Source organism: Monodelphis domestica, chromosome 4, assembly GCF_027887165.1.
Source record: "Monodelphis domestica isolate mMonDom1 chromosome 4, mMonDom1.pri, whole genome shotgun sequence".
Taxonomy (NCBI): domain Eukaryota; kingdom Metazoa; phylum Chordata; class Mammalia; order Didelphimorphia; family Didelphidae; genus Monodelphis; species Monodelphis domestica.
The window spans coordinates 437,555,556-437,580,096 of NC_077230.1; the positions used below are offsets into that span (position 1 = coordinate 437,555,556).

The window sequence follows — 24,541 nt, forward strand, 5'->3', positions numbered from 1 at the left end:
GTCCCTCTTCTCTCCTTCCGGCTCTCCTTGTCCCTCTTCTCTCCCTCCAGCTCCCTGTCTGTCCCTCTTCTCTCCCTCTGGCTCTCCTTGTCCCTCTTCTCTCCCTCCAGCTCCCTGTCTGTCCCTCTTCTCTCCCTCTGGCTCTCCTTGTCCCTCTTCTCTCCCTCCAGCTCCCTGTCTGTCCCTCTTCTCTCCTTCCGGCTCTCCTTGTCCCTCTTCTCTCCCTCCAGCTCCCTGTCTGTCCCTCTTCTCTCCCTCTGGCTCTCCTTGTCCCTCTTCTCTCCCTCCAGCTCCCTGTCTGTCCCTCTTCTCTCCCTCCAGCTCCCTGTCTGTCCCTCTTCTCTCCCTCCAGCTCCCTGTCTGTCCCTCTTCTCTCCCTCTGGCTCTCCTTGTCCCTCTTCTCTCCCTCCAGCTCCCTGTCTGTCCCTCTTCTCTCCCTCCAGCTCCCTGTCTGTCCCTCTTCTCTCCCTCCAGCTCCCTGTCTGTCCCTCTTCTCTCCCTCCAGCTCTCTGTCTGTCCCTCTTCTTCTCTCCCTCCGGCTCTCCGTCTGTCTCTCGGTTCCCTTCTGTCCTCCCTCTGTGTCCCCCTTTATTTTGCTTTCTGTCCCTCAGTTTGCTTCCAGCCTTCTTTTTTCTCCTTCTGTCGCTCTGTTTCCCCCAGCTGGCTGCCCGCTTCCTCTTTCTCTCTCTGGCTGTCCCCATCTCTGTCTCTGGGCTGCTTCCTCTCCCTCCCCGTCCCTCTGTGTGTTGCAGCTCCCTATGTCCGAGCAGTGCCCCCTCCGGCACCTTCTAGGGCCAGGCCAGGCAGCGGGTGACCCTGGACACACTGCTGGCCCCTGAGCTCTGGAGCCTTCCTCAGGCCAGGCCCAGGGGCTTCTCCCCAGACTCAGCCCAGCCCCTGCCAATGGACATGGCGGATACCATTCTCTGTTGCCTGGTGACCTACCTGGAAGAGTTGGAGTGTGGGGAGCTGAGCAAGTTCAAGATGTACCTGGGCCTGGAGGCTGAGAGGGAGGGTGAGGAGAGGGTGCCCCGGGGCCGAATGGAGAAGGCAGGACCCCTGGACCTGGCCAAGATCCTGGTGGCCCAATGGGGCCCTGCCGAGGCCTGGGAACTGGCCCTTCGCGTCTTCAACCGCATCAACAGGAAGGACCTGTGGGAGCGAGGATGCCAAGAGCCTCTGGTGAGGGGTAAGGATGGAGAAGGAAGGCCTGGCCTGGGACCCGGGAGGCACTGCTCTGCCCAGGGCTCACCATGCCTTCTCTGGACCTGCCTCAGTTTCCCCCTCTGAAATTCTAAGGGATCGGACTCAGCAATGCTGGGGTTCCTGCCAAGGTCGGCTCTATGGAAACAGGCTTAGACGCATCCAGCCACGGGTGGGAGAGGCATAGAGATGGCTCAGCAGCAGCAATGGGCTTCCAGCCCCTGGAGCTCTCTAAGAGGAGAATGGGCCACCTCTGGAGGGAGTGGGGAGCCTTAGCGGAGGCTGGGGGGCCCAGGAGGGGGTGACCCTGACCAGCGAGCACGCTCAGTCTCCACACAGACCCGCGTCTCTTCCCGTTCCAGATGCCCCACGCTCCTTGGAGCTCATTGCCTTGGACTCCTGCAGGCGAGTGTCTGGAAGCTTGGCCGGGGCCTGTCCGGGAGCCCCAAGCAAAGGTGAGCCGTCGGGAGCCGCAGACCCTGGTCCCCCCTCCAGCCAGCCAGTCAGGTCCTGCCCGTCTCCTCCCCTCCCTCTCTCTGGCTGGCGAACCTCCATCGGTGTGTTCCTGGGCGCCGTGTGGAGACTGGCTTGGGCAGGGGCTGCACCTCAGGCGTGAGGGCGCAGAGGAGAGGCCCTCTTGTCCAGTTTCTCCATTTTGCCAGAGAATCCGAGGCCCAGGGCCTCACCCCACATTCCGCCCAGGAGCAGAGATGTCTGATGGGGCGCAATGTTGGAAATGGGGCCAGGAAGCCCTGGGTTCAGATGGCATCTGCAGGGCAGGGCCAGCTGCATGTGGGGGATCCCAGGGGTACAGTAGGACACAGGCCCCATGCCTGGGGAAGGGGGGACCCCAGCTCTGGGTGAGTAGGACAAGATACCCTCGGTGTAGACTCCAGCAGGGAAGGTGGGAGAGATGGCCACCCACCTCCAGGCCTCCGCCAGCCTGATGATTTGTGAGAAGTTCCCTTTTCTAAAACTGAACAAAAGCCAGAAGGGATTTTGTGGCTTCCTCGGCCCTGAGCTGCAGGGGTGACGGCATTGGAGCAGATCTCCCAGAGATTTGCAGGACTTCCTTTTTCTGATTCAGAGGCAGCTTCTTTCTGCACCCCCCAGCCTCAGTTTACTCCCTTGTCAAAGGATGTGGTTAGAGCCGAGGGGACGCTTCTGTGCTGCACCCTCTTGGGCAAGTCCTTTCCCCCAGTTTCCTCTTCTGTCAAATGTCAAAGGAGAGCGTTGGATGGACGACAAAGCCCTTCAGGCCCCTTTGGGCTGATCCTGAAAAGACCCCGTCCCTTCCCCCTCTGGTCCCTTCAGAGGGGGCCTCCGGGCCGGTATTGAAACATCTGGCGGTAACATCTGTTGAAATGGAGAAGGGGATGTTGCAATGTTCAGCCAATAGCGTCAGGGCCTACAGGCCCCAGTGGGAATGGGAAAAGGAGGAAGATGATGATGATGGAGGAACCCAGGAAAAGGAGGCTGGTGGGGGAGGCTGGGCCGCTGTCCTCCCCAGTCATGGGTGGATCTTGGCCAGGGTAGAAGGAAGAGTTTTCTCAATCGGAGCTGTCCCGGGGTGGAGCAGTGGTGGGGAGCTTCCCATCACTGGAAGGTTTCCAGTAGGTTGCTTGGCAGAGATGTCAAAGGGGACTCTTGTTCAGAGACAGGCGGGCTTCAAAACCTTTGAGGACCCTCCCAGCCCTGGGAAATTTGGGGATAGAAGAGAATTCAAATATCACCAGAGTATGCCGCCAAATGCCTCAAGGGCTTTGAAAATGGTAGTCCTGGGCAGGGAGAGGCTGAAGGGATCAGCTGCCCTCCGAGGCCCTTCTGATTCCTGGAACCTTCTTGTCGGGTTCCAAAGCTGGAAGAGAGCCGAGGGGACAGGAGATCAGAGATCCTGGAGGTTGTGGGTTCTAGATTTAGAACAGGAAGGAATCTCAGAAGGAGTTGGGTCTTCCCTTTACACACAGGAATCCTAACCCTTATACGTCCTTGTGGCAGGGTCTTCGTGAGTTGTTTTGGCCCTGAACATCTACCCTTGGTGGCTGTCCCATTGGGGACAAGCATGTCTAGTTGTTGGGTAATGGCTGCAGAAAGAGGAGGGAAGAAAGCCCAGGACAGTCCCTTGGGAGACACTTACAGTTTGGGTGGAACTTGGAGAAGGCGCCAAACTGGCGGGAGGACCAGAAGCGCTGAACAACATAAAAACCAGTGGAGATGGGTTGGGGAGACACAGTAGGTCTGTGGGGTTGGCTATGTGGAATGAGCAAGTTATTAGGGACCATCAACAAGAAAGCTGGGTGGTGCAGTGGCTAGAGTGCCGGGGCCTAGGGTCAGGGAGACTCATCTTTTTGAGTTCAAATCTAGCCTCGGAGCCTCACTTGCCATGTGACCCTGGGTAATTCATTTCACCCTGTTTGGCCAGCCCTTACTGGCCTTCTGCCTTGGAACAGACACTTAGCACATACATATATACTTAGTTTCCTCATCTGTAGAATGAACTGGGAAAGGGAATGGCAAACCATGGCCAAGAAACCCCCAAATAGGGTCATGAAGAGTCAGACACAAGTGAAGAACAACAGGAAAAAAGGGGAGCAAAAGGCAGCCCCTGCCCTAGAGGAGCTCATGGCCTGATGGGAAAACAAAACAGAAATAACTATGGAGAAACCAGACAGAGTCAAGAGAAATAGGATAAATAACCAATGGAAAGAAGGAAGGCAACAGAACTGAGAGCAATTGGGACTGGCCAGGAAAAAGCCTCTTGGGAAAGGAAGAGCAAGGAGGCCAGCGCCACTGGGGTCTCATGAAAGGTAACAAAAAGGTAAGTCACGGCAATGCTCTGCTCAAGATAACAGTGCTTCAAAGCAGAGCAGCCAGGCTCACAGATTCCTGGGGGATGAGATAAGACCACTTTGTTCATTGCGAAGATGGGCCAAGGTCAGATGGTCCAAAACACATCTATGGCCAATCAGACTGATCCAAGCCCCGAAGGCTTTACCACAGTTGGGTGCCAATTGCCCCCAAGAGCACTGGGATGGAGATGGCTCTAAATGTGGGTAACCACTTGCTTCTTCTGAGGACAAATCAACTCCACAAAGATAAGATGTAGAGCAGAGATTTGTCTAAAGCAACAGTGAATTGGGAATGGAAGACACTGGGGGTGTTTCCCTTGGAGAAGAGAAGATCCGGGAAGAACAATATAGCTGGCTTTGAGTATTTTGAGGGCTCCCCTATGGAGGATGGGTCTAACTCATTCTGTTTGGCCTCAGAGGATGGCATGGAAAACAAAGGGAAGAAGTAGAAGACACCCATTTAGGCTGGATCACAGGAAGAACTTTCTTGCCGGAGGCCATCATACCTTGACTGATCAACCAGGTCACAGTCCAAGGAAGGAAGGTCAACAAAGCAGACCCCAGAATGATGGCCCCCTGCTGATCCCCCTGTGTGATTTCTTTCCCCAAATTTTCCCAATTAGTGGACTTGTTATGATTATTATTCTCTCCCCAATACAGGAGAAATGACATGAGAGCAAATACTTATAGGATCAATAACTATATACCCTACTTTAAGGTTATTACCCCAAAAAGATTGCAGTTACAGAATAAAAGCCCAAAGATTATTGTCCATGACCCCTCCTTTCTCAAGTAGGAGATATGCTCCAAGCCCCTACAATAAACACCAACTGAAAGGTTGAGTACTATAATGAATCTTGTCCTACAGTTACCACACTCAAATGAATTTGTTGTTGCTAGGCACTTCAAAGTAACAGAAGAAAAACAGAACTTGTAAATTGAGGAAAACCCCAAAATTGGTCTACCTAAAGTCCTCACACTTAGAAGATGTATTGTTGTTCATCTCCCAAGCAATTATGATGGATAGTGAAAGCTGGCCAAGAGCACAATGATCCTCTCAGCAGGTCAAGGGCTACTAACCTACGCATGGCTTTATTCACATTAATCATACCTAGTAAATGATCACAGAATTCTTAGTAGTAGTAGTAACATCACAAGAGTGTTGTTTAGATGATTTGATAATATCCAATCAGAATGTAGAATGTCATACACGTAGAGAGTTGATTATGTGTGTGTACCAAAAACCTATATAATAAACGTACCACAGTACTATGGCAGAGCACTGTGTGCGGTGCCTGCATATGTGGGCTGAATGCACGGTGTGTCTCATCTCATTTAACCTACCTTGAGCAGAGAGCATTTAACCTCACTTGGGTAGAGAGACCCTGGGTCCTGAGAGAGGCCACTGGATGGACCTCTGTACTTTCCCACAGTCACAACTCCCCGGGAGGGGACAGGCTGCTTCTAGAGGTGGTGAGTGCCTTATTATTGGGATTCTTCAAGTAAAATCTGGGGGACCATTTCTCAGGTCCAATATTCTTGTTCTGGTTCAGATTAGAAAAGATGGTTACAGAAGTTTGGCAGCTAGGTGGCACAGTAGATAGAGCACTGGGCCTGGAGTCCTGAGTTCAAATCCTGCTTGAGACCTTTTCTAAAATGGGAATAATTACAGTATCCAGGCGTTGCTGTGAAGATCAAAGGAGATAATGGTAGCAGTAAAGTTCTTAGCACTGTGCTTGGCACATAGTAAGCTCTAAAGAAATACTTCATCTCCTTCCCTCCCTGGGTCCCACCTTCCTTCCTGCCCTGAGATTCTATTCTGTGTCATTCAGAATAAACAAGGAGAGGTTGTAGTCGGCCTTGGGGTCAGGGATGCTTGGTTCGAGTCCCGCCTTGGACAGTCTGTCTGTGTGATTGGGAACACTTGGTGGCTCCCTAAAACGGTCAGGTGGGGCCCTGCACCCGTAGCTTTCCGACTCGGGGCTGTTCCCTCTCGGGGTGATCCCGGGCCTTCTAATCAGCAAGGACTGGCTGCTGAATAAACGTCCAATGATCCCTTTGTCCCTTTTGCCAGATCCCCAGGAAACATACCGCGAACACGTCCGGCGCAAATACCGCTTCATCGAGGACAGGAACGCCCGCCTGGGAGAGCTTGTGAACCTCAGCCAGAGATACACGCGGCTGCTCCTGGTGAAGGAACACGCCACCCTGATCAGAGCCCAGCGCGAGCTCCTGGCCTTGGGGCGGCAGCATGCTCTGTGCCTGGACCAGCGGGCCAGCCCCATCCACATAGAGACCTTATTCGAGCCCGATGAGGAGAGGCCGGAGGCGCCCCACTCCGTGGTCCTGCAGGGGGCCGCCGGGATCGGGAAGTCCATCCTGGCCCAGAAGGTCATGCTGGACTGGGCCGAGGGGCACCTGTACTCGGACCGCTTCGACTACCTCTTCTACGTGAACTGCCGCGAGATGAACCAGGTGCGGGAGAGGAGCCTGGAAGACCTGATTTCCTTGTGCTGGCCGGAGAGGAACGTGCCCATTTCTGAGATCGTCCGAGTCCCGGAAAGGCTCCTCTTCATCATCGACGGCTTCGACGAGCTGCAGCCTTTCTTTCACGAGCCCACGGACTGCTGCTGCCTGCGGCAGGGCGAGAGGAGGCCGGTGGAGGCCCTCCTGAGCTGTCTGCTCACCAGGAAGCTGCTTCCCGAGCGGTCGGTGCTGATCACCACGAGGCCCACCACGCTGGAGACCCTGCGCCACCTGCTGGAGCACCCCCGGCACGTGGAGATCCTGGGCTTCTCCGAGGCTCAGCGCCAGGAGTACTTCTACAAGTTCTTCGGGAACGAGGAGCAGGCGCGGCAGGGCTTGGCTGTGGTGCGCGACAACGAGCCTCTCTTCACCCTGTGCTTCGTGCCGATGATGTGCTGGATCGTGTGCACCTGCCTCAAGCAGCAGCTGGACGTGGGCCGGCCCTTCCCGCACACCTCCAAGACCACCACGGCCGTCTACATGTTCTATCTGCTGAGCCTGCTGCAGCCCAAGGCGGGGGGCTCCCGGGCCCAGCCGCCCCCCAGCCTCAGGGGCCTCTGTTCCCTGGCGGCCGCCGGCCTCTGGCGCCAGCGGATCCTCTTCGACGAAGACGAGCTGCGCAGGCACGGCCTGGAGGCGGCCCACGTGTCGGCCTTCCTCAACATGAACGTCTTCCACAAAGACATCCAGCGCGAGAGATACTACAGCTTCATCCACCTGAGCTTCCAGGAGTTCTTCGCCGCCATGTTCTACGCCCTGGAGGGGGAGCTCGGGGCCTCTCCGGCCGGCCTCACCGGGCTCCTGGACCACTACGCCAAGTGTGAGAGGAGCTCCCTGGCGCTCGCCGTGCGCTTCCTCTTCGGGCTCCTCAACGAGGAGACGCGCGGCTACCTGGACCGGCGGCTCGGGTGGAGGATCTCTCCGAGGACCAAGAGGGACCTGCTGCGATGGATCCGGGCCAAGGCCAGGAGCGAAGGCTCCACCCTGCAGCGGGGCGCCCTGGAGCTCTTCACGTGCCTCTACGAGATTCAGGAGGAGGACTTCATCCAGAGGGCGCTGGACTACTTCCAGGTGGTCGTGGTCAGCGAGATGGCCACCAAGATGGAGCACGTGGCCTCCTCTTTCTGCGTGAGGAACTGCTGGAGCGCCCTCGTGGTGCACCTGTGCAGCGCCCCGTTCAGTGCCGACGGGGAGCAAGAGCCAGAGGGAGCGGAGGGACCCCAGAACCAGCCTCTGAAGCCGTGAGTGCTAACCGGGGGCGCCTGCAGACCCAGAGGGCGAGGGGGCACGTCTGTCCTCACTGTGCCGGGACAGGGTGGCATCCCCTCTCGGGCCAGCCTGGCGAGCCCTCGCTTTTAGGGGGGTCCATTAGGTTACGAGGTTGTCCCCGAGAGGCCGGGCACCCTGGGTGGTAGCAGGAGGACGTCACACGGCGGATCCTGCCCCAACTCCGGCCGGGGCAGCTCTTCTATGGAAACAGAAGAAGCGGGCCGGGTGCCAGGGACGGCTGGTCCTGGCGCTGTGCCTCCAGGGGGACCCTTTGGGTTCGATCCTCATGGAAAAGAATGTAGGGGGCAGCCAGGTGTCCCAGAGGACGGAGCACCAGGCCCGGAAGGCCGGGCTCAGGTGCGAGTTCAGACGCTTCTCGGCTGTTTAACAAGTGCTAGCGGCCTGGCTGGAAGAAGGCCGGATCTGGCGATCTGTAAGGGCCCTCCCAGCTCCACGACGTGGCGCGGGTCCTCTTGGGTTCTCCCTGGGAGCTTGGGCCCAGGGCTGTCACCCCGTCGTCCCTGGGATGAGCTGTCCTTTTGAGGGACCCCACGTCAGGCTCACCCCATCCAGCCCCTCCCCGGGGCAACTAGGGAAAAAGAGCCGGTCGATACGGCCGGGTTCCACCATCGCATCCACCGAGGGCAGAGACGGTTGGACGGGCTCCAGTGTGTGAATGAGCATTTCCTACGTGCAGGGCATCCTGCTGAGCCCACGCCTGAGCCTCTTCCTGGGCAGGGATGTCCCCTGAGCCCACACCCTGGCGACAGCATCGCCACCCCAAACGAGTCCTCCGGGTTGCCTCCGATGACTTCCCACCTCCCAAGCCTCAGCCTGTGCCTCCTCGTTCCCTCCTAGGTCGGAGAAGAACATCCTGCCGGAGACCTACTGTGAGCATCTCGCTGCTGCCCTCAGCACCAACCGCAACCTCGTAGAGCTGGTCCTGTACCGCAATGCCCTGGGCGACCGCGGAGTGAGGCTGCTGTGCCAGGGGCTCCGACATCCCAACTGCCAGCTCCAGAACCTGCGGTGAGGACACCGAGGTCCCCCAGCTTAGAACCGCCGCCCGAGCAGCTCCAGAAAGGAGGGGGGAGGCCTGGCAAACGGGGTGTCCTCTGTCAGCCAGGATCCGTGGGGGACGGGACGGGCTTCCACTCCACGCACGCACGCACGCACGCAAGCCCCAGGTTCTAGTCTGTTCCGAATCACTTCCCCTCTCTGACCTCAGCTTCCTCCATGGTGAACGAGGGCATGAAGCGGGATGACCCCTGAGGTCCCTTCCGTCTCTGAAAGTCGGGGATCCCAGATCCCTGGGGGGTTTGGGGCGCTGCCTCACGCTCCTCTATAAGAGGAGGGGAGAACCGGGCGACACCGGAGGCCCCTTCCAGCCCCCATCATCCTCCATTAACCAAGCAGTGATCCAGGGCTTACCTGACCAAGGAAGTCAGTCCATAGACACTGCCGAGGTGCCTACTCGGCGTCAGGCACTGCGCTAAGTGCTGGGGATACCAAGAGGGCCCCAGGGAGCTCCCCACCCAACGGGGGAGACAAAAGGCTGACCAATTCCATGCACCAGGATGGAAGGGAGAGGAAGAGACCCGGGATGAGCAAGGGTTGGTTGGGAAGGGCTCCAGGGGGAAGGGAAGAGATGATGGATTGGGCTTCCTAGGAGAGTTCTTGGACTGCGGGAGCTGTCCAGCAGCAGAGTGGGCAGGATGTGCCCTTTGGGGGCCATGCAGATCCCCCCTGCAGGCCCTTGGGGCGCTCCAGAAAGCTGCTTCAGCATGGGTGGAGGAGGCGCCCAGGGGCAGAAGCAGGCTGGGAACGTCTGCTCCCTGCCCTCCCCAGAGTAGCCCCTCAGAGAAGAGAAGACCCTGGAGGAGGACTGAGCGGGGAAAGCCGGGGCCTGAGAGCATCCAGAGGAGGGTTTGAGGGAAGGGAGGCCCCTCTGGGCCGGAGACGCAGGAGCGGGTCTGGGGATTACACAGCAAGTTAGGTGGTCTGGCTGGAGTCTGAGGAGCACACGGGACCAGGCCGAGACGGGACCGGGCCGAGATGGGATAGGACCGGGGAGGGACGGGACGGGACCGGACCGGACCAGGGTGAGACGGGATGGGGCGGGACAGGGCGAGACGGGACGGGACGGGACGGGGGCGAGATGGGACGGGACCGGGGCGAGACGGGACAGGACGGGACCGGGGCGAGATGGGACAGGACCGGGGAGGGACGGGACAGGACGGGACCGGGGAGGGACGGGATGGAGGGGTGAAACGGAATACTCAGGGCAGAGGGAGGAGATGGCTGAACTTGGGTCAGGAGACAATTAGGAGCCACGGAAGGGCTTCGAGACCTGTGCAAAAACACCAGCTTCTCTTGCTTTGGATGAAAAATGGACTGGAGGGAGAGTGTGCACGTGTTGGGAAGGTCGAGGCAGGCCCAAGCCTTCAACTAGAAGCAAGCAGACAGGGCAGGCCGCCAAGCAAGAGGAGAAACAAGCTCGTGAAGGATGCGGCCCAGGAGGTCATCCCTCCTCTGGCATTCTGGGAACTTACACAGGGGGCTCGGGGGCTCTGTTCAGCCAGTCCAGGGCTGCGCCCTTCCCTGTGGCCTTCAGTGGCTTCTGGGACAGAACGCGCTCTCTGAGGAGTCCAGTCCGGCTCCCGGCACCGCGGCCATCTTACCCCGACTGCCCGGCCTCCACTATGGGCTTCGGTCTCTCGGGGCCCATGTTTTCCTCACTGGCCTTCCACCTCCTGCCTTCCAGCCTTTCCCCCTTCTGGGCTGCCCTGTCTTTTGCTCTCGGCCTCTCCGTGGCTCTTCCAGCCACTCCTCCTGTCCTCCCTGATCTCACTCCTATTGAGGCAGCCTGGCTCCGTGGCGAGGGGTGAGGCAGTGAAGTGGTGCGTGGAGCACTTGGAGGCCAGAAGTTGTGAGTTCAGATTCTGCCCTAGATGGGTGGCCTTGACCAAGTCACTGCCTCCGCGTTGTTGGTTGTTAAATGGGCCTGATCGGCAGGCTGGGGTGTCCGAAAGCGCCCTCTGATCCTAGTATGGCACACAGGGGCGCCACTGCTCGAGTCTGCCAAGCAAGGGCGGCTCCCTGCCTTGTCGGCCTTCCCACTGGGTCGGGGGGGCCCTGCACACAGTAGGCACTTCGGTGTTTGTGGAAGGGTGCCTCTGCCGGAACCTTCCGCTGGGCCCGGATGAGCGTCTGGTGTAGGGGCTCTACCAGTGCCTCCCTCTCCCTTCCTCCTCCAGGCTGAAGCGGTGCCGGATCTCGGCCGCGGCCTGCCAGGATATCGCGGCCGCCCTCGTGACCAATCCGAACCTGATCCGGCTGGACCTGAGCAGGAACGTCCTGGGAGCGGCGGGCGTGCGGCTGCTGGCCGGGGGGCTCCTCCACCCCAGGTGCCGCCTCCAGATGCTGCAGTAAGCCCCGCCCCCAGGTGGGCGGGGGCGGGGCTCTCCCCTCCCAGTTTCCAGGCCCCTCAGGGTCTCTCTCCCCGCCAGGTTGAGGCGCTGTCACGTGGATGGAGAAGCTTGCCAGGAGCTCTCCAAGGTTCTGAGCACCAGCCAGCACTTAGCGGAGCTGGATCTGACCGGCAACGCGCTGGGGGAGTCGGGGCTGCAGCTCCTGTGTCCTGGGCTCGGCCACTCTGCCTGTAAGCTGCAGACGCTGTGGTAAGTCCGGCTTGGCTTCCATCTGGAGGAATTCCCCAGGAGGAGCCCAGGGGCCTGCCCTGCCTCAGTGTCCCCCGCAATGGAAGGCCGCTGGGCTGGGCCCCCAGGAAGGCGCCTGGGCCTGGTTGGGTTTCTGTAACAGCTGTGGGCGTCATTTCCACTCTGCTTGGTACCTTCCCCCTCAGACACCCCCCCCCCTGAGCTCTGAGGTCAGTCCCTGAGTCACCAGCTTAGGGAGGCCCAAGGGACTGCCGCACTCCTCTGTGGGGAAATCCCCACCTGGCCCAACCATCATTCAACCTCCAGCCGGCTTCCACCACCACAACTATCCATCTCCCACCTCTGGGCACTTGCCCTGGCTGATCTCCAGGCCTCGAAGGCACTCCCTCCTCTCTTCCACCCCCCAGAATTCCAGGTTTTCTCGTGGGTCCGCTCGGGCACCTCTTTCCGTCTCTACCAAGTTTCGTTGGGCTCTGTGCCTTTTGCCCCTTTTACCCGGCATTTGTTTTTTATCTCCCTGCCCCGGCTTCCCCTGGGTGAGGGGGCTAGAGTATGGACTCCTCAAGCTTATGTTCAATGGATGGAGAGTCAGGCCTGGAGACGGGAGGTCCTGGGTCCAAACCTGGCCTCAGACCCTTCCCAGCTGCGTGACCCTGGGCAAGTCACTTCAGTCCCATTTCCTACCCCTAACCGCCCTTTGGCCTTGGAACCAGTACTCAGTATGGACTCCAAGACAGAAGGCCAGGGTTTTGTTTTGTTTTTTTTAATTATATCAGGTTTTCTTTTTAAAATTTACATTTTGATCAATTCTCGTAGCACCCTCCTTGGTCTCCCAGCTCCTGGCCCTTCCCCTCTCCAGGCCAGCCTCTACTCTGCCTGCATCACTCCCCTCCTCTAAAGCCTTCAGGGGATCCCTACTCTCTCTGGGACAAACTCGAAACTGCCCCTCCTGGCACTCAAGGGCCCCCACAACCCAACTGCCCTCACCTTTCCAGCTTTTTTCTTACTTCTCCGCTTCACGAATAGGCGTCCTCCATGGTCCAGTCTGGGATGGGCCCGACTTCAGGTTGAGAGTGAGGGGGGACCAAGAGCCGTCTCAGCCAACTCTCTCATTTTCTAGATGAAGAACCTGAAACCTCAGAGGGGAAGTAACCAGGCCAAGGTAGTAATAGGAAAGCTGGGTGAGATTCAGTCCTAGGCCCTCTGATTCCAAATCCAAAGCCCTTTCCCCTTTCACTCCATCTCCTGCCTCGGGGGATTTGCATACCCCATCTCCCATTCCTAGGTGTCACCTCCCCATCTCTGTCTCCAGGGCTTCTAGTTTTATTGTGAAGCTCAGCTCAGATGCTGTCTCCTCCAGGAAGCCTTCCCTGACTGCTTTCTACTGTCTCCATTGTCCTGATTTGTTTACAGGTTGTAGGCTCCCAGACTAGGAGTCATGGAGTTTGCTCATTTTACAGATGGGGAAGTGAGACCTAAAGAGGGGAAGGGACGTGTAAGTGGAGGCGCCATAATTCAGTGTCAAAGGTCTGGATCTGGAGCCAGAACACTTGGGTTCAAAGGCTGCCTCCCCTGCAGTTCACTATCTTTGGGACTCTAGGTTCCTTATCTGTACAATGAAGAAGCTGGAATAGATGGTCTCCAAGATTTCTTGCAGATCCAAATAGAAGATCGGAACCCTCCAAATTTAGCCTTCTGCCTGCATGCTGCTGGGAGCTAGGGGCTCCAAGTGGAAGATGGGGCAGAAAGACTTTCCAGTCCTGCGGAACATAAACAAAACTCTGGAGGCAGCGGAGAGTAGGGGGCATTGGGGAGACAAGTCTTCAGGGCCAGCTGGAATATAAGGCATATGGAAGATCAGAATATGGAAAAGGAATAGAAATGTAAAGTGGCACCCACTGGGGAGGGCCTGGAATGCCAAGCAAAAGGAGATTGAACCTTTCTCAAGAGAACATTAGAAGCTTATAAAGATTTCTGCCCAAAGGAGGGATATGAGCAGATGATGATTGTGGAAGGAAGGAAGAATGGAGAGGAGGGAGAGATTTGGAGGTGACTTGACCACAGAGTCCACTAGGGGGAGTTACAGAACTACGAGGATTAGGTCCAAGTAGGAGGATGGTTAGCAAGTTCCCAAGATCTGGAGGATGCAAAGACAGAGGGGGAGAAGGGTGTTGCCTTTAGGATGCTGGTAAGCCATCCTGGTAGAGATGTTCTGTAGGGCGTTAGCCATGGGAGGGCTGGAGGCAGGAGTGAATGGGACCACCACAGAAGGGCGGAGAGAAAAGAGAAGGACTGTGCACACAATCGGGAAGCCAAACCTTCAGTGGTTTCCTCTAGGTTAAAGATCTGCCATCTGACACCCGCTGCCTGTCAGAACCTGTCCTCCGTCCTCAGCACCAACCAGAGCCTGACTGAGCTGGACCTCAGTTTAAACGACCTGGGAGATGCGGGGGTGACGTCCCTCTGTGAGGGATTGTGCCATTCTAAGAGCCAACTGCACACGCTGCGGTGAGTATCTGCCATCTTCCATTTTGGAGAAGCCTCTTCAGCCACCTCACAGCAAACTCTCAGAGGAGGAAAGTGCCTTAAGTTTCATTTAGGCCAACTTCCCTACCACCTCCTTCCAGCCGAGCATTCTCTCTACAAGAAAACTCAGCATTAGAACCAGTCATTGAGCTCTAAATCCAAGCCCAGTGCACTCTCCATCCTGCCAAGTCATGAAGGGTCTGGTGTCTACAACCTTGCTCTGTTTGGGGGTTCATGGGCCTGCTTGGCCACTGCTCTCCTGGTCAGGGTAGAATCATACCAGGATTGCCTCAGATAGCTGGTATAAGAACACATTGGCACAGCAGCCTCCAATAACTGCTCCACATTGCTGGCATCTATACTGCCAAGGGACTCTCACATAAACCCTCTCAGCTCATGGCCCAATACACCAAATTTTCCTGACTCTTAAGTCTAATGAGATATCCACCAGACCACACTGCCACTGGGTAATATGCCAAAACCAAATTACATCCACCATGTGTTCTTTTATTGCCATGTAGGCAATGTTGATTCCCCAGAATCCAAAATATTTCATATTATGCATTTAGAAAAACATGCATGTTAATAGGAAGAGTTTGGGGGGAATTGAAAGCCTTGTAAGCCTAAGAGCTAAAGGAAGTATTATGGTGAGGCCTGAAGAGTAAGATTTGGTGACTAAGGACCTTGGCTTGACCTTGACTTATGACCCTTTCCTCTCAATTTACTTGACCTTCCCATGACTTAGTTTTCTTCTCTGTAAAATTATGGGTTTGAAGTTGGTGACTTTTGAGGTCTCTTTGAGCTCCCTCTTATTCAGTGCTGGATCTAGCTTGCTGGACTTCTGAAGTGTATGTCTAAGATGGTTGGTATGTTAGACCTACTCTGTGGTCTGGAAAATGGACCTCCTTCCTCCACTTAGCTTCTTCTGTGTGCCTGGCTTGTTAAGTTGAACTTTGTAATTATAAATCGCATCTAGAGTCTGAAGCATTTTAGGACTTGGCACAATCGGCCCAATGTCATCCACAAACAGGAATATCTGGAGGAACATCCCATTCACTTAGAATCTTTCTTTGATTGGGCTTCTCACTGAGCCGTGGATGGGTTTCCATCTTCTATTTTATGGGTGCATTGGCATTAATGATTAGGCGCTCACTCATTGGATAAATTTATCTCTGTTGTTGTATTTGTCAAGAAATCATTGCCTGAAAAACGGTGAGCACTTAATGATTCATTGACTGACCATAACACATGCATGGAAAATATCTTGTTGGGAGAGAAGCTATATTTTGTTCTACTGAGCCAAATGCTTTCCCCTGCTCTTCTCTTCCATGCCCCCAATTAAGAAGTAATAAACAGTGAGACTTCACACTTTAGCCCTACACTATTTGAGTAACTTACTCAAGGTCTCTATTTCCTGGCCATCCAGGCATGACTCATCCTGCTGTGTCCATGGTCATCTTCTCCCCTGAGAATGGCTAGAGTAGTGTCAGGAATCATCTCCTACTGGGAAATGATCCTCATGATCTGAACTCCTGAAATTCCTGTCAAGACGGAACAGCTAGTGCAGAATCCTGGGTCAGTTACCTGTGTCCAGGGCAAGAAATACAAAGTAGAAGAGGCAGCCAGGGACTGGAGGCCCCCTCTCAGTCTGATTTAGATGAGCAGCATGGGTGCTCAGAGCCATTTGTGGGCAGTCACTGTTGCAGCTGGAGGAACAGAGTGGTTTCAAGGAGATATTCTCCCCACTTTTTCCAAAGTAAATCCAAGAAAGAGTAATTGGAGTTTCAAGCTGCACATGAAGAAGAAAGAACCCAATTCAGTGATAGTGAACCTTTTAAAGACTGAGTACCCTGACTGCAATCCTCACACCACATGTGAACCCCGCCCTCAGTTTGCCCTAGCCAGGGGAGGGAGGAAGTATTCCCATTGGGCTGCTGGGCAGAGGGGTGGGTGATGAAAAATGTCCTCATGGGTGGTGGAGAGGAGGAAGAGAGCAGCCCCCTCTGGCACGCTCTAGCACACGTGCCATAGGTTCATCAACACAGACCCAAGTAATCTCTCTTACGTTTACTGAGTGGACAGGTGCCGCTATTCAGCAAGAGATCCCCCTGGCCTCCTTGATCTCAGCTAAAATGCTACCTTCTACAGGAGGCACGTTTAGAGAAAGGCCAATCTCACTGCTCTCACCTCTACTTTTACCGCCTTTAGTGACTTGCCCCATGCTTCAGAAGTCTTAGCGAAGGTTTCTAGATTCCTTCTGTTGGTACCCCTTTTGTCCAGATCTCTACACAGTTGCGCTCCTACGCTCTGCCTGATGGGAGGTGATGGATTCAAAGTGCACAGTGAGACACCTTGGCCACGGCCGTGGGCAGTGTGGGACCTGGTTTCTCTCAGCCACGGTTTGGGATGGGTTTTATTTTTTGTGTTTTCCAAAGGAGGGCAGAGGAAGAGATGGGAAGGAGAGAATCTGGAGATGGAGATGAAACTGAGCTTCAGCCAACGTCCAGGCTCTGTTCTAGGTGGCTGGGCTGAGGCCAAAGAATGAGAGGAGTCATCAGATTTGGTGATTCCTGGGAAGCTGCCACTCCCTCTCGCGCCTTTCTGGCATTATGGTCAGGTCAATGAAACTTGGGGTACCCTGAAGAGGGGCGGCCGCAGCCCCTCTTCATCTCTTCTTCCTTTCACCATCCTGGATGATTCTGAGTGTGCCTCCAAATGCATTTAATTGCTCCGCAGAGGCAAGGAGCGGCACGTCTCTCTCCCTTCTGTTACTTCTTCTTGCCTTTCTCGGGGCCTCCCTCAGTGTCTGTGCCTTCCAGGTTGGGCATCTGCCGCCTTACCTTTGTCTCCTGTGAGGCTTTGTCCACCACCCTCCAGTCCAACGTTCACCTCAAGGCCCTGGATGTGAGTTTCAACGACCTCGAAGACATGGGGGTGCATCTGCTCTGTGAGGGTCTGCAGCACCCCACCTGTAAGCTGCAAAAGCTGTGGTGAGTTGCCTGGATTTGGGGGGCAGGTTGGGGCGGTTCGTGGGAGAACTTTCCTTGGGCTGCGCGAACTGCACCGTCTCTCCTGCTTCTGGCCTTCTCTGCCTCGCCTTCTCCAGCTCTAAGGTGCCGTGGTCTAAGATCCCCCCCACCCCACGACTCCCACTTTCTGTGGCCGAAGGTCCCTTCTTCTAGGTTCCCTTTTTAAAGGCACTTTCCTTCTGGCTTAGGATCGATACTAGGGATTGGCTCCAAGGCAGAAGAGTGGCAAGGGCTAGGCAATGGGGGTCAAGTGACTTGCCCAGGGTCACCCAGCTGGGAAGTGCCTGGGACCACATCGGAACCCAGGCCCTTCTGTCTCTAGGCCGACAATCTATCCACGGAGCTACTTGGGCACCCTGACGGGCTCTGTTCTAAGGCTGCTCTTGGCTGAATAGTTCTAAGGTTCCCCCCCAGCTGGGAAGGACCCTTAAATCAGCGACTCTGGCCCTCCTTGGACAGAGGAGGAAACCAAAGCTCAGAGACAAGACGCGACAACCAAGACCCCGAGCTAGTGAGTAGCAGCCGAATCTAGGGCCCATTGAAGCCCTAAGGCCAGATCATGGGGCTCCTTTTGGGTCTCTATTTCCTTCTCTTTAAGAGGAAGACGGTGGGGCAGGCAGGTGGCTCCATGGCCTGAAAGCCAGGCCCAGAGACGGAAGGTCCTGGGTTCAAATCTATCCTCAGACACTTCCTAACTGTGTGACCCTGCACAAGTCTCCATTGCCTAGCCCCTGCCGCTCTTCTGCCCTGGAACTCAGGATTGATTCTAAGACAGAAGGTAAGGGTTGAGAAAAGATGCTGGGCCAGCCGACATGAGCTGGGCGAGTCCTCCGGGGCTTGGCATTCGTGGGCCAGTTCCCATTCTCTGGGGCGCCCTTTTCTGAAGCTAAAGCTATCTCGAGTTAGAACGGAAGGAGCTGGAGGGGGCCGCAGAAGCCCTTGAGAACAACCTCCCTGGCTTTCTAGATGAGGAAACCGAGGCAAGGGGAGGCTTAGTGATAGCTGCGAGGTCACACCATAGGACATAAGCGTCTGTGGTGGAATTGGAGCCCGCGGCCTCTGGAGTCCGAACCCTGCATGTGTGGTGGAAGGGCCTCGTCTGAGGAAGCTGACCCCGGCAGGGCATTTCTGCCTGCTAGAAGTCACGCCGGCCCGACGGGAGCCACGCCGGCCTCTCCGCAGCACCTGCTGGCAGCCATTGCCCTACCTTTGGGTGGAGCCTGGGAGTGGGAGCTCCTCGTCTCTGCTCTTGCCCCCAGCCCAGCCCCCTCCAATGGGCTCCGCTTCTCTGTTCTGTCCTCCGAGCCCACGGGAAGGAGTCCAGGCCTTGTCCCAGCTGCGCCTCTGAGAGTTTCTGGCCTCCAGTGCCCGGGATTAGTCCCCATTTGGTACGAACTGGCCACTCTTCAGTGGATGCTTATCAAGCTGGTCCCCGAAATGTGGCGGCCAGACCCGGGCTCGGTGCCTGGCCAGCTGGCACGGTGGGCTCCTGTTGAGCTTGGGGACCACTACAACCGCCAGATCCTTTTCAGGCAATGCTCAGGGGCCCTAGGGGAACTTCAGGGCCTTTCCAGCTCTACAGTCCTGCGGTTAGTGCCCTGACTTGTGAACATCACTATCTTCATTCTGTTCACTGGACCAGACTCCCAGGTCCCTCTGCTTCCTGCCTCTTTTCCACTTCCTACCTTCCATTTTCAAGCTCTCTGGGGTGTTGCTGCCACCTGGTGGCCTGTCAAGGATGTCTGTGCCAACCCGAGTCCTGGCGAGTCAAGGGCTGGAATTGCCTTTTTTTGGTTTAATTTTTATGCTTAAACTTTTCCCAATTGCATGTAAAAACCCTTTTAAACATTCCGTCGTTTTTCTAAACCTTCTGTCTTCGAATCCACACTGAGGAATCTTTCCAAGGCAGAAGAGTAAGCTGGGGTTAAGTGACTTGCCCAGGGTCACACGCTCGGAAGGGTACATGCGTTTGTAAAAACTGGAGTTCCAGATTCTCTCCTTCCCTTCCTCCCTGCCCACCTCCTCCGGAGGGCAGCCATTTGCTATAGACGGCCCATGTGGAGGCCCACAAAACACATCTCCACATTAGCCACCCGGTGAACAGAATCGTGGGCCGACCCAGCCAAGCAAAGTAAAAGGGCGGAGCAGCGCGTCCTCCGGAGGGTCCGGGTGATTGGGCACTCCACTGCTGTGCCCTGACTCTGCATCGGTGCAGGCGAATCTTGGCATCTCTGGGATAAGAGTGTGCAGTGTCGGGGCCTTGGGCAAAGCGGCTACAACTCGGAGCCCCTTTATGGTATCAAGGAGACGGAGCCAGCTCCAGTGGGGCCCCACATGCAGGGACAGGCTTGGGGGCCTTTCTGGCCCTTTTCTCCTCTCCCTCCACTGCTTGCAGTAAAACAAAATGCCGAGTAATCGGGGGGGGGGGGGGGGGTCCCGAAGTCCTTGTCCTGGGCCGCTCCTCCTCTCGCGCTGCGCCGCGCATGTACGCTCCTCAGCTGCTGGGGGCTGGGCCTGGTGCTGGGAGGTTCAGTGCCCGGCCTGGGGGGCTCAGTGCCTGGCTGGGGGGCTCAGTGCCTGGCTGGGGGGCTCAGTGCCCAGCCAGGGGGGCTCAGTGCCCGGCCTGATGTCCTCAGCCACTGGGGGGCTCAGTGCCCAGCCAGGGGGGCTCAGTGACTGGTCAAGGGGGCTCAGTGCCCAGCCTGATGTCCTCAGCCGCTGGGGGCTGGGCCTGGCTCTGGGGGGCTCAGTGCCCGGCCGGGGGGGCTCAGTGACTGGTCAGGGGGGCTCAGTGCTCGGCCGGGGGGGGGGCTCAGTGCCTGGCTGGGGGGCTCAGTGCCTGGCCGGGGAGGCTCAGTGCCCGGCCTGATGCCCTCAGCCGCTGGGGGGCTCAGTGCCCGGCCAGGGGGGCTCAGTGCCCGGCCTGATGTCCTCAGCTGCTGGGGGCTGGGCCTGGCACTGGGGGGCTCAGTGCCCGGCCTGGGGGGCTCAGTGCCCGGCCGGGGGGCTCAGTGCCTGGCCGGGGGGGCTCAGTGCCCGGCCTGGTGCCCTCAGCCACTGGGGGCCGGGCCTGGCTCTGGGGGGCTCAGTGCCCGGCCTGGGGGGCTCAGTGCCCGGCCGGGGGGGCTCAGTGCCCGGCCTGATGCCCTCAGCCGCTGGGGGGCTCAGTGCCCGGCCGGGGGGCTCAGTGCCCGGCCGGGGGGGCTCAGTGCCCAGCCGGGGGGGCTCAGTGCCCGGCCTGGTGTCCTCAGCTGCTGGGGGCCGGGCCTGGCCCTGCCACCCTCTTGGCTGTTCTTAGCAGATCCTGGCCAGTCGGCCCCTTCCTTCCCCAGATCGTTTGTACAGCAGGGTGAAGCCTTTGCCCAGGGTCACAGGGTTCCCAAGGGCCCGAGGTTGGATTGGAACTCGCAGAGCCGTCTGGAGCCTCGGGGCTGCTTCCCTGCACCTGGTGGCTCTGGCTGTGGGGCCTTTTCTGCGCAGAGGCAGCCGGAGCGGGAGGCCCGGGATCAGATCTCGCACTGCCCGACCCACCGAGACCCCAGGCGGTTGGGGAGGGGGGGCGGCTTAGAGAAGGGTCCGGCGGGGCCTGCGAGCTCTTCTCCCTGTGCCCTTGGCAGGCTGGACAGCTGCTGCCTGTCGGGGGCCGCCTGCAGGGACCTCGCCTCTGCCCTGGGCGCCAACCAGACCTTGCGGGAGCTGTACCTCACCAACAACGCTCTGGGGGACGCAGGGGTGCAACTTCTGTGCCAGAGGCTGAGCCAGGCCAGCTGCAGGCTGCGGACGCTGTGGTGAGAGCCCGGGCGTCCGGGGGGCTGGTTTGAGGATGGGGTCCCAGAAGCCCTTCGCAGCTGCTGCCCTGGGGTTGCCTCGGGGGTCGCGGGGAGCCCGGCTCTCCGGCGGAGGTGGCTCTGGCCCTTCCATCCGGTCACTCGGACGGGCAGTTTCTTCAAGAATGTCCCCCAGAGACGTCAGCAGAGCGGAGGCGGGGAGGGCGTGCGTCAGTGGCTCACCCCTTTGTGTCTCTCTAGGTTGTTTGGGACAGAACTGACCGACGGCACCCAGCAGGCCCTGGCCGCCCTCCGAGGGTCTAAGCCGCACCTCGACATCGGCTCCTGAGGGGCTCTGGCCAGGGATGGCGCCAGCGCCCCACACGAGGGAAGTCAGGGCCCGACTCTGATAGCACCGGACCCCATCGCACAGCCCGGGCTCCCCAAATTTTCTCTCCTTTGATCAGGAAACACTGGATGAGCCCCCCTTGCAGGCACTGCCACTCCCGAGAGTCCCGTCGTGGGTCCGATGGCGGACAAGATGGGCTTGGAGATCACTGCGAATCCGAAGGGTTTCGAAGGAGGCGGCGTCCCCCGAGCCCCCTTCTGGCCTGGAGAGTCTGTCCCAAAGAGACTGGACCGGAGGATCTCCGACGTTCCAGCTCTGAGCCTCCAGGGGTGAACCTGCCCTCAACGACCCTCCTTCCGGTTTGGAGGCCACATTCCGGCCCAGGCACAGCTCTCCGCATCAGGAAGTCCCGCCGGGGTCCGGGGCAGAGTCGCCTTCCTGAATCCGCCTAGCCTGGGATGTCTGCCATCAGCAGGAAATGTCTGCGATTCCAGCCACAGCCTCACACTGTGAGGGCCAGAAGGGCCTCGGAGTTCCTGTAAGGCCTGGCTGGACAGAGATCCAAGGCCCAAAGAGAAGAGGGAGAGAGGACCTTTGGGGGCCTCCGTCCAGCCCTCTCTTCTTAAGGAGGGAGAAGCCCAGGAGTCACGTAAGTGGCGCAGGAATGGAAGCCGCGTCTGCGGCTCCACTTGGCCTCCCACATCAATACTTAGTGAGCTTCCAGGGCTGGCGTCACCATTGTCGGCCTAACTAGGAAGAACTCTACCCGCTCTCTCATCTCAGCCTCAAGGCACCATGGGAACCCGGGGCAGCCCTGAGGGAATTCAGAGCTTGGAACAGAGCGGAGAATCCGGCCACGGACCCCAGTGCACCCCACGAACAGCAGGAGAGGAAACGGGACCGGCGCGGCGCCCTGGGGAAGAGACGAGGTTCACACCTGGTAGGCAGAGAGTGGGGGCAAGCCCGGGGCAGCCAGGCTTCCGGCACCGAGAGGTCGCAGCCTTTACAGCTCTGGTCCTCAGGCCCCCACCATCCAGCAGGGCCGCTAATGGGCCCCGGGCTCTAGACAAGGCCAAAGCGGTCCCCCGTTCCGGGCCGTCTCCTCTGCCTTCTAACCGAAGCCTCGCACCTTCACACCTCCAGTCCTCCACTTTCCATCTTGTCCTGGAGCGCCAAGTCTATGGACGGTTCAGACGAGGCCTCAGCCAGGGTTGAACTGTCCCCCTCCTACTGTCAAAGGAGCCAGGTTACAGCCTCGGGGCCCCTCCACTGCTCCCCATCCCCACATCCTTGATGGATCCCTTCTCACCCCCTGCACCCGGCTGGGGGAGGAGGCGTCTGTCGGCCCCGTCTCTCCCGACTCCGTCCAGTACCGTTCAGCTGCCAAAGTGATGATCTCAGAGCTCCGCCTGATCATGTCATTCTCCTACGCAGGCAACTTCAGTGGTTCCCTATTGCCTCCACGATCAAATACAAAGTCCTCTGCTTTGACATTCGTCGTCACTGTTTGGCCATCTCAGTGGAGTCCGACTCTTTGTGATCCCTTCTTTTTTGGGGGGGATTTTCTTGGCGAAGATACCGCAGTGGTTAGCCATTTCCTTCTCCAGATGAGGAAACTGAGGCAAATAGGATAAAGTGACTTGTCCAGGGTCACACAGCTAGGAAGTGTCTGAGGCTGGGTTGGAGCCAGAGCTCTATCCTCTGTGCCCCTAGCTGCCCCATTAAATACTGTCCTTAAAAGCATGACTTATTTGTAGCAGTCGAGTTTGTTATACAAACATAATCATTTCAAGGAAGCAGGAAAATATTTAAGGAAATGAGATTCCCCTCTGGATAGTTTTTTTAAAACCCTCCCCTTCTGTCTTTGAGTCAAGACAAGGATTGGTTCCAAGGCAGAAGAGCAGTAAGGGCTAGGCAATGAGGGGGTTAAGTGACCTGCCCAGGGTCACCCAGCTAGGAAGTGTCTGTGGACAGATTTGAACTCAGGACCTCCCATTACTAGGCCTAGCTCTCTATCCATTGAGTCACCCAGCCGCCTCTTTTTCTGGAAAGTTTGTTAAGGACTCTGGGTGTGTAGTTGAAAAGTTTAGCAGAGTAATAACAAAAATGGCCCCCTCTACTCCTTGTTTCCTATTTGTTTAGATAAATGCTTTAATGATGATCTTTTCCCTATCGATTATTACCCACCAACCCTCTCCTTCCCTCCTACCCCCTGCATTGGACACACGCACACACTGCAAGGAGAAACCCTTTCTTATAGCAAATATGTACATTCGAGCCCAGATGACTAGACTGGCCAGGTTTGAAAATGAGTGAATGAGTGAATGAGTGAATGAATGAATGAAAAAGCATTTGTTAAGCACCTAGTCTATGCCAGGGATGCAAAGAGAGAAGCTGCATCTACTCCCCAAAAGCTCACATTCAGATTTTTCCACCTCCAGCCCAGCTGTCTTCTCACCCTGGGGAGCCCCTTCCTCTGACTGGAGAGGTCTTGCTCTGAGGCTGTGTCCAGCTATGCTCCTCCTCCCTCAGACTCTCCCGAATCCCTAGACTATTACATACCTTGCCTCTGTGGGCACCTTCCCCACCCCACCCCCTTTTTTATCTCCCTTCTGTATGTTGCCTCCATTGAGTGAACTTTCTTGAGGTTAGGGACCAATTTCTTATTTGATTCTATTGTATTCCCAACCTGACCTGTGGCAAGCATTTAATAAACTCTTCATCTGTTGTTATCTATCTCTATCATCCATCCATCTGCCTCTCTCATCCATTTATCCATCTCTTCCTATCATCCCTCCACTATCTTTCGACCTATCATCCACCCACCATCTATCTCTCTGCTCTATTATCTATCCATCCATCCATCTTTCTATCATCCACCCATCATCTATCTCTCTGCTCTAGTATCCATCCATCTTTCTATCATCCATCCATTATCTATCTCTCTGTAATCTATCCATCCATCTTTCGACCATCATCTCTCTCTGTTATCCATCCATCTTTCTACCTATCATCCATCCATCTCTTCCTATCATCCACCCATCATCTATTTCTCTGCTCTATTATCCATCCATCTTTCTATCATCCATCCATTATCTATCTCTCTCTCTATTATCCATCCATCCATCTTTCTACCTATCATCCACCCATCATCTATCTCTCTGTTCTATTATCTATCCATCCATCCATCTTTCTATCATCCACCCATCATCTCTCTGTTATCCATCCATCCATCCATCCATCTTTCTACCTATCATCCATCCATCTCTTCCTATCATCCACCCATCATCTATCTCTCTGCTCTATTACCCATCCATCCATCCATCCATCTTTCTACCTATCA

The 24,541-nt window shown here is 56.7% G+C and overlaps 1 protein-coding gene across 1 annotated transcript; it reads left to right on the forward strand.

Moving 5' to 3' along the window:
- Positions 1–903: 903 nt before the first annotated feature.
- LOC100018825 (NACHT, LRR and PYD domains-containing protein 12) lies at positions 904–22,942 on the forward strand. The gene is made up of 10 exons (XM_007492254.2): positions 904–1,189; positions 1,566–1,658; positions 6,127–7,819; positions 8,706–8,876; positions 11,105–11,275; positions 11,357–11,527; positions 13,865–14,035; positions 16,873–17,043; positions 20,700–20,870; positions 21,111–22,942. The coding sequence occupies exons 1-10, from the start codon at positions 904–906 to the stop codon at positions 21,196–21,198; spliced, it is 3,186 nt and encodes a 1,061-aa protein (XP_007492316.1). The 3' UTR covers positions 21,199–22,942.
- The last annotated feature ends 1,599 nt before the right edge of the window (positions 22,943–24,541 follow it).